The 15,985-nt window shown below is 38.0% G+C and overlaps 1 protein-coding gene across 1 annotated transcript in view; it reads right to left on the bottom strand.

Annotated features, from left to right (window-relative positions):
• Positions 1–14,043, bottom strand: part of SPDYA (speedy/RINGO cell cycle regulator family member A) — a 34,387-nt gene extending 20,344 nt beyond the window's left edge. Inside the window, exons 1-4 of the mRNA XM_012475440.3 lie at positions 13,405–14,043; positions 10,842–10,900; positions 7,857–7,942; positions 617–788 (exon numbers count right to left, since the gene is read on the bottom strand). Of these exons, the coding sequence (XP_012330863.1) occupies positions 617–788; positions 7,857–7,942; positions 10,842–10,900; positions 13,405–13,639 (552 nt within the window). The 5' untranslated portion in view covers positions 13,640–14,043. The remainder of the gene's footprint in view (positions 1–616; positions 789–7,856; positions 7,943–10,841; positions 10,901–13,404) is intronic.
• Between the last annotated feature and the right edge of the window lie 1,942 nt (positions 14,044–15,985).

Here is a 15,985-nt window from a genome sequence, read left to right as displayed (position 1 = left end):
TTTTGGTCTGTTCATATCACCCTTTTTGATGTATTGATGATATGGACAGAAGAAATACATTAAAAGTACTTACTATAGAAATAGGCTTCTCCGAAAAATAGAAATGACAATTTTTTGTTTGTTTTTGAGATGAAGTCTCACTCTGTCACCCAGGCTAGAGTGCAGTGGCACCATCTCAGCTCACTGCAACCTCTGCCTCCTGGGTTCAAGTGATTCTCCTGCCTCAGCCTCCCAGGTAGCTGGGATTACATGCACCTGCCATCACGCTTGGCTAATTTTTGTGTTTTTAGTAGAGATGAGGTTTTACCATGTTGACCAGGCTGATTTTGAACTCCTGCCTGACCTCAGGAGATCCACGTGCCTCAGCTTCCCAAAGTGCTGGAATTACAGAAATGAGCCATTGAGCCCAGCCAACAGTTTTTAATTACAGTGATAATAAGACAGCAACATTGTAATACACAAGTTGTATTCATGGTAATGATCAATGGTCTACTGTACACATACAAAAACAAAAAAAACCCAGAATACCAAAACATTAGAAGCACATTAAAAAACAAGGATAATTAGATAAACAAAAAACAAAGATTACACATATAAAGCATTTTAAAATTCTTACCTCCTCACAGCATCGTCTGCTTACAATAGCCCTATAGTCAATTCTATCCCAGAGCTGGTCCCTTAACTTTAAGAAATTAGGGAACAATTTTCTCCAGTTTTTCCCTAAAGCCCATGGAAAAATTTCATACTTGGTTTCTTCTTCATCTTCTTCAACTGTATTAGCCAGATACCTAACACAGAAGATCACAACCCAAAAAAGAAACGGGTAAAGGACAGAAATAGGTCATTTATACTAACAAAAAGACAGAAAAGTGACTTATAAACACATGAAAGGTGTTCAACCTCACTTAAGGCAATGCAGTTCAAAAATAGAGATACAGTTAATTTTATCTTGTTGGGTTCTAGGTATTTCTTATTCCTATAAATCTTGAGCTTTGTTCTGGGATGCAGTTAAAGTTACTTTGAAATAATCTGATCCTTTCAGATGTTGCTTTTATGATTTTTTTGGTGGATCTGGAGCAATGTTCAGTCTGGGGCTAGTTATTCCTCACTACTAAGGCAAGATCTTTTCAATACTCCATGAATTATAAATCTTTTCAGCCTGGCTGGTGGGAACAGTCACTATTTGCAGCCCTATGTGAATGCTAGGCGCCTTTCCTCCTAATCTTTTCTTAACATCTTTCCCCAGATTCAGGTAATTTTCTTATACACATATGAAACTCGGTATTCTGCTAAATACTTGAGGGGGACCAGCCATACACAGAAGCAGGAAAACATGACTCATCATAAGGAGAATAAGAAATCGAAATCGGCCGGGCACAGTGGTTCTTGCCTGCAATCCCAGCTCTTTGGGAGGCGAGGTGGGTGGATCACGAGGCCAGGAGTTCAAGATCAGCCTGGCCAAGATAGTAAAACCCCATCTCAACTAAAAGCACACAAAAAATAGCCAGGTATGGTAGCACACACCTGTAGTCCCAGCTACTTGGGAGGCTGAGGTGGGAGAATCGCTTGAACCCAAGAGGTGGAGGTTGCATTGAGCCGAGACCTGTGCCATTGCACTCCAGCCTGGGCAACAGAGCAAGACTCTGTCTCAAAAAAAAAAAAGAAAAGAAAAAAGAAATAAAAATCAACCCCAAACTGATACCCATGGTTGACATAAAAGGACATTGAAACTGTTATAACTATTCTGTATGTTCAAAAAGTTAAGCAGACATATTGAAAATATACTTCTAGAGATGAAAACTACAATGTGTACAATGAAAAATACACTGATTGGGATTAATGGCAGATTAAATGCCACAAAGAAAACATCTGTGAATTGAAGATATAATAGAAACTATTCAAGATGAAATACACAGAATAAAGAGAAACAAAAATCATAAACAGAGCATCAGTGCCAGGTGCTGTGGCTCACACCTATAATCTCAGAATTCTGGGAGGCCAAGGTGGGCGGATTGCTTGAGGCCAGGAGTTCAAGACTTGCCTGGCCAACAAGGTGAAACCCCATGTCTACTAAAAATACAAAAATTAGCTGGGCATGATGGGCCGTGCCTGTAATCCTAGCTACTTGGGAGGCTGAGGCAGGAGAATCGCTTGAACTCGGAGGCAGAGGTTAAGGTGAACCACTGAGATTGTGCCACTGCACTCCAGCCTGGGTGACAGCGGGAGACTCCATCTCAAAAAAAAAAAAAAAAAAAAAAAAAGAAAAAGAAAAAGAAAAAGAAAAGAAAAGAAAAAGAAATTAAATTAAGAAAAAATAAACAGCATCAGTTTGATGTGGGACTTCAATAAATAGGTGGAACTGGAGACTCTGATGGCCAGTATCAATGACAATGCAGGACTCTTTCAGAGCCCTGTAATCTGAAAAGGTCAGACAGAAAATCAGGTGGACAGAAGACATTTGAAGGAATAACAGCTGAAAGTTTTTGAAATTTAATAAAAACTATAAACCTACAATGAAGTTTAATGAACTTCAGAGCACATGAAACATGAAGAAAATTAAACCAATAAACAGCATAATCAAATTGCTCAAAACCGGTGATAAAGAGTAAATCTTAAAAGTAGTAAGAGAAAAAATAAGGATGGGTTAGAGTTCTCATTGGAAATAATACAAATCCCACAGATGACATTCCAAGAAAAATGGTCAACTTACAATAAAAATATTACAAAACACATAAGGGAACAAGATACCAAGAGCAGAAACAGATACTGGAATAGACGCAAAAATATAAGAATAATTATCTCCAGTATATGTAAAAAAATTAAAAGTATCTTGATAATATGATAAATGGATAAGTATATTTGAAATATAAGAAAATAGAACTTTTATAAATGGAAAATTTTATAATGAAATTAACTAGCACATTAGACATAAGACGCAGATAAGATTAGTGAACTGAAAGATAAATCTAAATAAATGATCCAAAATACAGCCCAAAGAAACATAGATAGAAAATAGCAAAGATGGGGATGGGTGCGGTGGTAGCTCATGCCTGTAATCCCAGCACTTTAGGATGTCAAGGCAGGTGGATTGGTTGAGTTCAGGAGTTTGAGACCCAGCCTGGGCAACATGGAGAAATTCCGTCTCTACAAAAAAATACAAAATTAGCTGGGTGTGGTGGTGCATGCCTGTGTCCCCAGCTATTTGAGAGGTTGAGGTGGGAGGATTGCTTGATCCCGGGAGGTGGAGATTGCAGTGAGTTGAGATCACACCACTGCACTACAGCCTAGAGTGAGACTCTGAGGAAGGAAGGAAAGATGGAAAGAAAGGAAGGAAGGAAGGAAGAAGGGGAAGGGGAAGGGGAAGGGGAGGAGGGAGGGTGGGAAAAAGAAAGAAGCACTCCAACCTAGAGTGAAACTCAAAGAAAGAGAGAGAGAGAAAGAATGAAAGAAAGAAAGAGAAAGAAGAAAGAAGTGAGGGAGGGAGAGAGAGAAGAGAAAGAGAAAGAGAAAGAAGAAAGAAAGAGAAAGAAAGAAGAAGTGAGGTGAGGAAGGAAGGGAGGGAGGGAGAGAAGAGAAAGAAAGAAAAAGAAAGAGAAAGAAAAGAAAAGATCAAAGGCAAGTGATGTGGAAGACTGAGTGAGGCATAACAAGTTTAACTGTTTTCAAAACGAGATAGCAGAGGAAGGGGAATATTTGAAGACAGTGGATAGAATTTTTTGAGTTGTCTGTTGAAAGGCATCAATCTTCAGGTCAGGCATGGTGGCTCACGCTTGTAATCCCAGCACTTTGGGAGGCTGAGGTGGGTGGATCACCTGAGGTCGGGAGTTCAAGGCCAGCCTGGCCAATATGGTGAAACCCCATCTCTACTAAAAATACAAAAATTAGCTGGGCATGGTGGCTAAGTTTTGTATTTTTAGTACCTGTAATCCCAGCTACTCAGGAGAATTGAACCAGAGGCGGAGGCTGCAGTAAGCCGAGATGGCACCACTGCATTCCAGCCTGGGTGACAGAGCAAGACTGTCTCAAAAAACAAAAGGGCTCAGGCTGGGCCCTGGGGCGGTTGGCAGCAACGCCCCCTGCCCTCAGCTGAGTCCTGGGGGAGAAAAAAGAGAGAGAGAAAAAAGTAATAAAACAAAAACAAAAAAATTCATAATTAATCTTCAAATCCAGAAAGCTTACCAAATCCCAAGCAGGTTATTAAAAAGAAACCAGTGCCAAACACCAAAGAAAAAGAGGTCTTAAAAACAGCCAGAAGGCCAAGTGTATGGCTCATGCCTGTAATTCCAGCACTTTGGGAAGTCGAGGTGGGTGGATGGCTTGAAGTCAGGAATTTCAGACCAGCCTGAGCAACATGGGAAAACTTCACCTCTACAAGAAAAAAAAAAACATTAGCCAGCTGTGGTAGTGTGAGCCTGTTGTCCCAGCTACTCAGGAGGCTAAGGCAGGAAGATCACTTGAACTGTAGAGGCAGAGGCTGTAGTGAGCCAAGATCATGCCATTGCACTCCAACTTGGATGGCGGAGTGAGACCTTGTCTAAAATAAAAAAAATAAATAAAAATTAAGAACCTCCCATATGTTGGTAATCAGAGGATGAAATAACGAGTTTTATGTTCCTTGCCCATAAGGAGCCTACAATTAAGTAGAGAAGGCAAGAAATATGAAACAAATAATTCTGAAAGGGAATGTGGAAGAATAATAATAGTTCAGAGTCTAAAGGAGGACGGGCGTGGTGGCTCACACCTGTCATACCAGCACTTTGGGAGGCCAAGGCAGGCGGATCATGAGGTCAGGAGATCAAAACTATCCTGGCTAACATGGTGAAACCCCATCTCTAATAAAAATTAAAAAAAAAAATTAGCTGGGCGTGGTGGCATTTGCCTGTAATCTCAGCTACTTGGGAGGCTGAGGCAGGAGAATCACTTGAATGTGCAGTTGAGTTCAACTGCATGGACGTTGTGGTGAGCCGAGATTGCGCCACTGCACTTCAGCCTGGGCGACAGAGCAAGACTGTTTTGAAAAAAAAAAAATAATAATATACAGAAAGGAAACATTATAAGAAACTATGTAGAAAGGAAAAGAACTTGAGTTTTAGAACTATGGCTGAAATATTTAATGAGAACTATTGAGTCCATACAAAAAGTATGATTAGACTTAAAATGGAAATTATAATACATGTTATTTTTAATATGGAACTTATATAATACAACATGCAATAAAATCTGACAGATAATTGTATTGCATAAACTGACTAGTGCTCTACTGATAATAAAATGAATTTGTTTACAAAACAAAACAAATTCATTTTCAGGCATCTAGTAACTAGATTTAAACTGAAGCTTCTTTTGGTTTGTTTTTAATTCTCAGGTAAAAAAAAAACTACAAAATAAATATTGCATCAACATACAGATACAATACTGAGATATATAAACAACAATTTAACTTAGTGGTCGATGGCTGAATTTGGTCATTGATAAACCACTCCTGAGTTTGTGCCCCTGCTTTGCTGCTTACTAACTTGTTTGCTCTTAGAAAGTACTTAATCTTCGGCCGCGCACGGTGGCTCATGCCTGTAATCCCAGCACTTTGGGAGGCCTAGGTGGGCAGATCGCAAGGTCAGGAGTTTGAGATCAGCCTGGCCAACATGGTGAAACCCCATCTCTACTGAAAATACAAAAATTAGCCAGGCATGGTGGCAGGCACCTGTAATCCCAGTTACTTGGGAGGCTGAGGCAGGAAAATCACTTGAACTCGGGAGGCGGAGGTTGCAGTGAGCTGAGACCAAGCCATTGCACTCCAGCCTGACTGACAGAGCAAGACTCTATCTCAAAACAAAACTAAACAAAACAAAGTACTTATTCTTCCTAAGTCTCAGTTTCCTCATCTGTAAAACAGGTATAATACAAAATTTCATAGGGAAGATTAAATGAGTTAATATTATATTAAAATTTTTTGTGGTGCTTTGCACATAATACTCAGTATTAGCTAATACTATTCTATTTTTCCGATTTAGCAATTGTCCCCAATTTTGAGTTCATTTTTCCCTATGTACTGGAAAATGTATCTCCTGAATACATGTAGAAATCAGTTTCTTCTAGTCCTATATTTTTCTTTCTTTTTTTTTTCTGACAGTGTTTTTGTTCTGTTGTCCAGGCTTGAATACAGTAGTGATCAAAGCTCACTGCAGCCTTGAACTCCTGGGCTCAAGTGATCCTGTTTATCTCAGCCTCCCAAGTAGCTGGCACTACAGGCACATGCCACCATGCCTGGCTATTTTATTTTGTAGAGGCTTGCTATGTTGTCCAGGCTGTTCTTGGACTTCTGGCCTGAAGTAGTCCTCCTGCCCCAGTCTCCCAAAGTCCTGGGATTACAGGCATGAGACACTGTACCCAGGTTAGTCCTATTTCTTTAATAAGTCTTTGATTCTGAATTAAATACACTTTGAGTAAAAACTTATTCTTCAGTGCTGATAGCTATTGTGGTATTCAACTTAAATATGTTTTATATGTGTTCTCTGGTTAAACACTTAAAATTATATTCATGTGGCTGGGTGTGGTGGCTTACGCCTGTAATCCTAGCATTTTGGGAGGCTGAGGCTCAAGTGAGTGGATCACTTGAGGTCAGGAGTCCAAGATCAGCCTGGCCAACATGGTGAAACCCAGTCTCTACTAAAAATTCAAAAAATTAGTTTGGTGTGGTAGCAGGCTCCTGTAATCCCAGCTACTTGGGAGGCTGAGGCAGGAGAATCACTTGAACCCAGCAGGCGGAGGTTGCAGTAAGCCAAGATTGCACCATTGCACTCCAGCCTGGGTGACAGATTGAGACTCCATCTCAATATATATATATATATATATATATATTTTCACACATTCCCAACTGCAGCATTATATCCAAATATATATATGTACATGTGTGTATACATATATATACACACACACATTTTTTTTCTGAAATGGAGTCTCACTCCACCTCCCAGGCTGGAGAGCAGTGGTGTGATTTTGGCTCACTGCAAACTCCACCTCCTAGGTTCAAACAATTCTCCTGCTTCAGCCTCCCTAGTAGTTGGGATTATAGGTGCCCACCACCATGCCCGGCTAATTTTTATATTTCTAGTAGAGACGAGCTTTCACCATGTTGGCCAGGCTGGTATCGAACTCCCGACCTCAGATGATCCACCCGCCTTAGACTCCCAAAATGCTGGGATTACAGGTGTGACCCACCACACCTGGCCGGAAATATATTCTTAAATTATACTGATTCTAAATGAATTCTGATTTATAAATTGGAAAACCATTTCAGATTACAATGATAATATAAACTAATATAAAGTCAACGGAAGAAATGGAAAATAAACTGTATTCCTTTGTCACAGCTTAGTGTGTTTAGTAAAGAAGCCAGTGAATATTAAAGGTATCAAATATGGATAATGCCTATGTTGTAGATATAGATCCACAAAGACTATGTTTAGAGCATTTTCCACAAGTTGTTCAATGTAAAAGGGGAATGATGATAGTGATTTTTACTACATATTAATTGAAAATTTCAGAGAATATTCTGGTTTTAAAAAATATCTAAGTCACAAAGAGGAGACTTTGGGATAATTTATATGGAAGCATTCTGGAAAATGTAAAACATCCAATACAGACTGAAGTGGAATACTGAACAAGAAATCTTAGGCATATAGCATGATAAGGTAAGTGAAAAAAGCATAATAATATCCTAATAAAGTAAAGAATGTATAGCATTTATACAGGACTATTCAAAGATATACATAAGGTTTTAAACAGCCTCTGTTTTAAATAAGGTATCATATATATAATAGATAACACAAAAATCACTTAGTATAAAGTATACTTACAGAGCAATAAAGAAATTTATCCTGGTATGCTCACTTATAGTAAATTTAGCCCTCTTGAAATAAACAAAGGTCATTGCCAAAAGATACTATAAGGAAAAAAGTTAAAAATTAATATTTTGCTTTCATAAATAAAACTGCTTTAAAATAGTTAAAATTTTCTGATGAATATGCTAAAACAATAAAGTGTTACTTATAATTATGTACTTACATTTTGACTTCCTGTAATCCACCATGTGAACAGTGAAAAGTAGTTCTTGACTATTTTTTATATCATTATTAACTAGAATGGACTCCTAAGTTTTATTATAGCCAATAGTTTTTTGAGCTAAAATCCCACTTTTATCTAATTTAAATTTCAAACCTATAGAGAAATTGAACAGCAAAATGAATAGCCATGCATCCTCACTTAGATCCACCAAATTTGCCATGTTTTATACCTCTATTTGTGTATATGTATGTGTATATATAATTTTTTCTAAGCCCTTTGAGTTAGTTGCGGACATCCATACGCATTTTTTAAAATAACTTTTAAAAATGACTTCCAAATGACTTCAGAAATTAGAATAACAAGGCTCTATTTTCATGAGCAGACTGTGTTTTAAATGTATCATTAAGAGAGATACATCTCTAGCCTGATACTAGGATATATGCCAGGTTCTGTCCAAATTCAAAACAAGTTATAATAACGTATCAGATTCTCTCTCATAAGACATTTATTCATTCTATTGTAACAGGATTTGCCACAAAGGTGATACCAAGTTTTCAAAGTAACTTCAATAAAGGATTCTTGGAATAGTGTTAAGATACAGTACCCCTGGTTAGTTACTTTTCAAACACTGCCCCCTTCTGTGCAGCAACTTTAATGCACCTTAAAACCACAAAGTTTAAAACCATGACTCCACATGAATTGGATATTTGATATTACAGCATTAATGTTAATTTTAAAATTGTCATGACATTGTAATTGTTTTAAAATATCCCTTAACTTTTAGTGATACATTATGAAATGTTTATGGATAAAATGTCAGAAAGTCTGGGATCATCCTCAAAATAATCCAGTTTTTGGTGAGAGGCATTAGAAAAAACAAGAATGGTCACAGTTGATGATCTGTTGTAGCTACATGAGAGGCACATGGAGGCTCTTTGCTCTATTCTATTTACTTTAAATTGTGTATGTTTCAAATTTCCCAAAATGAAATTTAGAAAACTTTATAAACCTTCTTCTAGTGTATCCCTGTCATCTTAAGCTTAAATAAAAATGTTCACCACAGTACTAACTTTGTGAGTATAATCATAAGCTAACCTTCCAGTCATTCCCTTTACTGTTGGCTAGCAGTGATGTAAAGTCACGCTTAATTATCAAATATGACTGCCTGGTATAAAAAGGCATTTACAAAGCTGAAAATTCTTAGACTAGATAGCATGAGGAAGTTTTTTCTAAAAGAAAAGAATTGAAAAATACAAAGCTGAAATTTTATTTCATTATTTATTTATTTATTTTTGAGACAGAGTCTTGCTCTGTCACCTTGGCTGGAGTCCAGTGGCACAGTCTTGGCTCACTGCAACCTCTGCCTCCTGAGATCAAGCAATTCTCTTGTCTCAGCCTCCCAAGTAGCTGGGACTATGGGTGCAGGCCACCATAGTCCAGCTAATTTTTGTATTTTTGAGTAGACACGGGGTTTCTCCATGTTGGCCAGGCTGGTACTGAACTCCTGACCTCAGGTTATCCACCCGCTTCAGTCTCCCAAAGCACTGGGATCACAGGTGTGAGCCACAAAGCTGAAATTTTAACCATTCAACAAAATCTAAAGAACATAGAAACATTGCTGCTCCCAGTGTGTAAGTTAGACATTCTTTTATAAAACACTGATTCCTAAAGAACATGTTAAACTAATTTTACCCTACAAAATTAGATTTTTCTCTGAGTTACTTATAAAATATTAAAATGCAGACTGCCTTAGTAAAGCAAATCTCAAGAATTTTTTTTCTCCACAGCCTGATAAAAGGTAATAACTGATCAAAATGTATTTAGTCTGTAGTGATTTTTTGTTTGTGTGTTTTTTGGTTTTTATTTGTTTGTTTCTGAGACAGGGTCTTGCACTGTCACCCAGGTTGGAGTGCAGTGGTGGTATCACAGCTCACTACAGCCTTGACCTCCCTGGTTCAAGCAATCCTCCTGCCTCAGCCTCCTAAGTAGCTGGGACTACAGGTGTGAGTTACCATGTCCAGCTAATTTTTTTTTTTTTTAATAGAGCCCAAGTCTCCCTATGTTGCCAAGCCTAGGAACTCCTGGGCTTAAGTGATCCTCTTGTCATGGCCTTCCAAAGTGTTGAAAATCCAGGTGTAAGCTGACACACCTGTTTTGTTTTTCAATCAGATATAGATTTAAGGTCATTTAAATATAATCAATAATATTCTACAATTCCTCAAGTATAGGCTGAATCTATGCTATATGCTAATTCCAGAAATTAATGTGTAAGGATTCTGCTTTGAAGGAATAGTGCAGGCTAGCTCTTTTTTAAATTTTAACTTAATTAATTAAGAGACAGAGTCTTGCATTCCAGTTGTCTAGGCTGGAATGCAGTGGCACAATCGATCAGAGCTCACTGTATCCTCCAACTCCTGGGTTCAAGTGATCCTCCTACCTCAGCAGGGTGGCTGGGACTACAGGTGCATGCTACCACGCCCGGTTAATTTTTAATTTTTTTTGTAGAGATAGGGGTCTCACTATGTTGCCCAGGCTGGTCTCCAACTCCTGGCTTCAAGTGATCTGCCCACCTCAGCCTCCCAAAGTGTTGGGATTACAGGTGTGAGCTGCTGCACCTGGCTGCTGGCTCTTTTCTTAACCATAACTAATAAGAGAAAATTCCTATAAGGTCTCATTAAAGCTCTAATGGTTACAAACCACAGGAAAAAAATAAAGAAGCTCTAATGGTTCAGTTACATTATAATGCTGGTTAATGGTTATACTGTTAAAAAATTTACCTTGTCTGCAATTTTACAGCAGCAATCCATCCACAAGAAATCTTGAATTAAATCATCATCTACAACAAAAGACAGCTATAACTTGTCTTTTAAAAACAGAATGTTTCCTTTTGAAGAATTAACTTCTGTGTCAAGAGATTATACACAGTACTTAGAAATAAAACAAAAATGAATGAACCGGGTTGCCTAAGGTGTAGTTTTCAGTTCTTGGGTGTATTTACCATTGCAAGGATTGTACAAAAAACTACTGCCTTATCCTTCATCATCCCATCTGATTTGCCTTAATATATGGCTCAGATTGGAAGGGAAATGGTAGAAGTGTTTGGTTTACTGAATATCCAATAGTATTTTTAGTTTTGCATTCTTCTCTACTATTTATCTCTATTCCACTTTCTGTTACTCAAATACATATGAAAATGTCTATATAAAAATGATTCATAATTCATTAGTTATTTATAATTAACATTTTGAAAAAACTATTAGGATAAAATAACCAACAAACACATTGTTTAAAGTAATAACATCTAGAACGTAGGTAAAATATTTATTTCAATTTTAAAGGGCTAAACTATATAATCTCAAAATATATTAATAGTTGTCAGAATGTAATCTAGAAAAATCTGCTTTTTTTCCAGTCTCACCCCCCCTTTTTTTTTTAGACAAAGGGTCTCACTATGTTGTCCAGGCTGGCCTTGAACTCCTGGGTTCAAGTGATCCTCTGGCTTCAGACTCCTGAGTAGCTGGAACTACAGGAACATGCTGCCATGCCAGGCTCCTCTCCCTCATTTTAAGAAAAAAGGCATAACTTCTATTCATTTGTGTATACTAAACTATCATCAATGTTGTCAAATACATGGAAAGTTCCAAGAATAACTACTGATTTCCAGAGAATAATAATTTCTGCCTTGTTAATTTTTTTTCCTGTTTTAAACAGGGTCTCACTTTGTCAACCAGGCTGGAGTGCAGTGGCATGATGTTGACTCACCTGTAGCCTCAACCTTCTGAGTTCAAGAGATCCTCCCACCTCATCCCCCCAAATAGCTGGGATTACAGGTGCACGCCACCATGCCCAGGTAACTTTTTTTGTATTGTAAAGAAGGGGTTTCACCACTTTGCCCCAGGCTGATCTCGAACTCTTAAGCTCAAGCAATCCACCTGCCTCGGCCTCCCAAAGAGCCACAGGCATCAGCCACCACACCTGGCATTTTCTTTTTTGAGAAAGAATCTTGCTCTGTTGCCCAGGCTGGAGTGCAGTGGCATGATCTCGGCTCAACTGTAGCCTCCACCTCCTGGGTTCAGGTGATTATCTTGCCTCTGTAGCCTCCACCTCCTGGGTTCAGGTGATTATCTTGCCTCCCTCCCAGATAGCTGGGATTACAGGCATGTGCCACCATGGCTGATGGGGTTTCACCATGTGGGCCTGGCTAGTCTCGAACTCTTGGCCTCAAATGATCCTCCCCCCTCGGCCTCCCAAAGTGCTGGGATTACAGGCATGAGCCACCTCGCCTGGCCTAGTAATTCTGTTTATATTTCTTAAGTTATCTAAAATGGTACAGTCAGGTATTTTCCCTTGTATCTCATGATGAGTTTTGGGTACTAAAAAAGTTTGCAGGTAGTAATTTTGTTCTGCTCTTAATGAAAAGGAGAACTTTTATTAACATTCTAAATCCTGATAGGGAAGCATCTTTATATCTTTTTCTACTTATATTCCTTATATTTTTCCTTTTTCATCTTTTTTTGTCCAATCTCATTTTTACATTTTGCTTTTCTTTAAATCGTAACTAGCTTGTTTTAATGCACCTGACCTTCCTCTAGAAACAAGGAAGTTTGTTACCTAGATCTACCAGACTGTAGCATCTACTTGACTTGATTCATGACTCCAACTATTTTTCAGAACTCATCTATTCTACCCCTTTTTCTAATCTGTTTACCTTATTACCCTACCTCAAAAAAAATTCCTCTCTTTCTTTGTTAGGAGTACAGTACTATAAAGAAGTTTCTTTTTCCCAATGCTACAAAATGTAACAGTAAAATAGCACTGTCTCATAACCGAAACAAATTCAAACTTAATTTCATTATGTGGACATGATAAAGCATAATTTTTGACAATGTTCCCAAACTGTTATCCTGAAACTTCTCTAGTGTGACCAAGCTCCCTAGTTTTCTTGGGTTTAGCAGAGAAAGTCCTGAGAAACCCCTTAGGCTCAGTCAAACTGGGTCAGTTAGCTCACCTGTCTTTATATAGTATTTTACTTTAGGTCAAACAAACCTCATACCAGGCTATGAAGTTGAATTGTCCAGAATTTACATTTGGCATATGGATTTAAGTAGTCTAGAAGCTAGATGAATATGAATTTTTAATTCATAAGGAAGCAAAACAAACAAAAACCCAATATTAAAAACAAAAAAAGGCTAAGTAAAACAAAAACAAATTTGGTTGGAGATGGGAAATTTAATACAAAAATAATGATATCCTCTTTGATCAGTATGAAAACAATTAGATGTTTACATTCTAGGTTTTTAGTTCTTTATAATTACCGCTATTACAATATTTTAAACCTACCAAATAATTTAAAGAAAGCAGTCATTTCCTGACGCTGTATAACCAGACAAGGTCCTTTGGGGCGTTTAGATTTGTTGTTATTATGTGTATTTTTGTCAGATGCTTGCCAATTATCTTTAAAAACAGGACGCTTCAGAATAGTGGCTTTTTTAGGTGGATGTGATCTATTTGACCCTGATTTTACATAAACAGTGACGGTAAGTGGTGTCTCACAACACATCTGATTGTGCCTCATTTTGGTTTTCCGATATTCCTGTAAAAATAAAACATACAATTATTCATCACATGCATACATTTTATATAAAACAACTGGATGATACTACCATATGAAGTCATATAAAATGTTACTAAACTTGCCATTAAAATGTTATTTGTGACAGTGACCCCCATAAAAATTGCTTTTGAAATTCAGTGCTAGAAAAAGCTATGTTTCCTTTGAGTAACAAATATACATCCTCTTCCTAAATAATAAGATACTGTATGACATTTTGCTTTGGCTACGGAACTCAAGACCAAATTGAAAGTTAATTATAGAAATGATGCTGACTTTATAATTTATTTGTGGTCTTTTTTCCTGCTAATATTTTCTATTCTGTTTGAATTGACTAATTATAAGGTTGTTATATGCTACCTCAAATTTTTTATAAACATGGAAAACTAGGCCGGGCACGGTGGCTCACGCCTGTAATCCCAGCACTTTGGGAGGTCGAGGCGGGCGGATCACGAGGTCAAGAGATCGAGACCATCCTGGCCAACATGGTGAAACCCCATCTCTATTAAAAAAAAAAAAATATATATATATATATATATATATATATAAAACAAGGAAAACTATTTCCAGAACTTATTATCAAGTATTATATTACAAAGCACCCCGCTACACACAAAAACCCCATATCTCCTTATTGGTAAACTCCTTGATATATTATAAAATGCACCTATTCAATAAGCATTTTTTGGTATTTATTGAAAAGTTGAAATCAATTCTAGCAAAAAATATAGAAGTGCTTTGAAGGCTTTTCATAAATTGGTCTAATTTTTATTTTACTTATTGACTTGTTTTCTTCTTTTCCTTTTTTTCTTATGTGTGTGTGTGTATGTGTGTGTGTGTATTTGAGACAGGGTCCTGCTCTGTCACCCAGACTGGAGTATGCTCGCATGATTACAGCTCACTGCAGCCTCAACCTCCTGGGCTCAAGTGATCCTCCCACCTTAGGCTTCTTTGTAGCTGGGACCACAGGTGTGTGCCACCACACCTGGCTAATTTTTTAATGTTTTTGTAGAGATGAGGTCTCACTATGTTGCCCAGGCTGGTCTCAAACTGCTGGGCTCAAGTAATCCTTTTGCCTCAGCCTCCCAAAATGCAGGAATTACAGGCTTGAGCCACCATGCCTACCCTGGTCTAAAGTAAGAGTATGACAAAGCTATTTGAGTGACTGATTATAAGTGTATATGAATGAATGTTGTTATAATCTAATAAAATTTGAGACATGGCTGTGCGTGGTTGATCACGCCTGTAATCCCAGCACTTTGGGACGCTGAGATGGGTGGATCACAGGGTCAGAAGATAGAGATCAGTCTGGCCAACATGGTTAAATCCCGTCCCTCCTAAAAAAAAACACAAAACTTAGCTGGGTGTGGTGGCATACACCTGTAATCCCAGCTACTTTGGAGGCTGAGACAGGAGAATCGTTTGAACCAGGGAGTCAGAGGTGTCAGTGAGCCGAACCTGGTGCCACTGCACTCCAGCCTGGCGACAGAGGGAAACTCTATCTCAAAAAAATTTTTTTTTTGAGACAAAGTTAATCTATCAATATTTAACAATATATATAATCATCACCTTCTTTGGTGGTGATTAGTTCACATAATTACTACAGTTAGTATTATTTTTGTGGTCAAATATTTCTAGCATAATGGGAAATGGAGGTATGAATAAGCAACACAGGAAACTACTCTAGGACCCTACTGAGAACCTCTGAATGCAATCTCACAGTGGCTCAGACAGCCATACTTCCCTTGGTGTTCAAGGAGTGAGGTACAGATTTCCCTTCCTAACTCTCAGAAATTTCCCTGTTGAAGGAAGGACTGGAAAATAAGATTGGATATATTGAGGCTAGAGCAGCACTATCCAATACAATGCAAGCCACATATGTAATTTTGTATTTTTAGAGCCACCTTACAAAACAGATAAAATTACTTTTAATAATATAGTTTATGTAACCCAATATGTCCAAAATACCATTTTAACAAGTAATCAATATAAAAATCAATGAGAGGCCAGGCGTAGTGGCTCACGCCTGTAATCCCAGCACTTGGGGAGGCCAAGGTGGGCGGATCATGAGGTCAGGAGTTCGAGACCAGCCTGGCCAACATGGCAAAATCCCGTCTCTACTAAAAATACAAAAATTAGCCAGTTTTGGTGGTGAGTTCAGGTGCCTGAAGTCTCAACTACTCGGGAGGCTGAGGTGGGAGAATTGCTTGAGGTTGCAGTGAGCCAAGATCGCACCACTGCACTCCAGTCTGGGCAACAGAGCAAGACTCCATCTCAAAAAAAAAAAAAAAAAAAAATCAACGAGATAGT

Source organism: Aotus nancymaae, unplaced genomic scaffold (genome assembly GCF_030222135.1).
Source record: "Aotus nancymaae isolate 86718 unplaced genomic scaffold, 86718_ANA_hifiasm-v0.15.2.pri h1tg000057l, whole genome shotgun sequence".
In the NCBI taxonomy this organism is placed as follows: Eukaryota; Metazoa; Chordata; class Mammalia; order Primates; family Aotidae; genus Aotus; species Aotus nancymaae.
The sequence above is the reverse complement of the archived record's forward strand: the minus strand, read 5'-3'. Positions and strand labels throughout refer to the sequence as shown.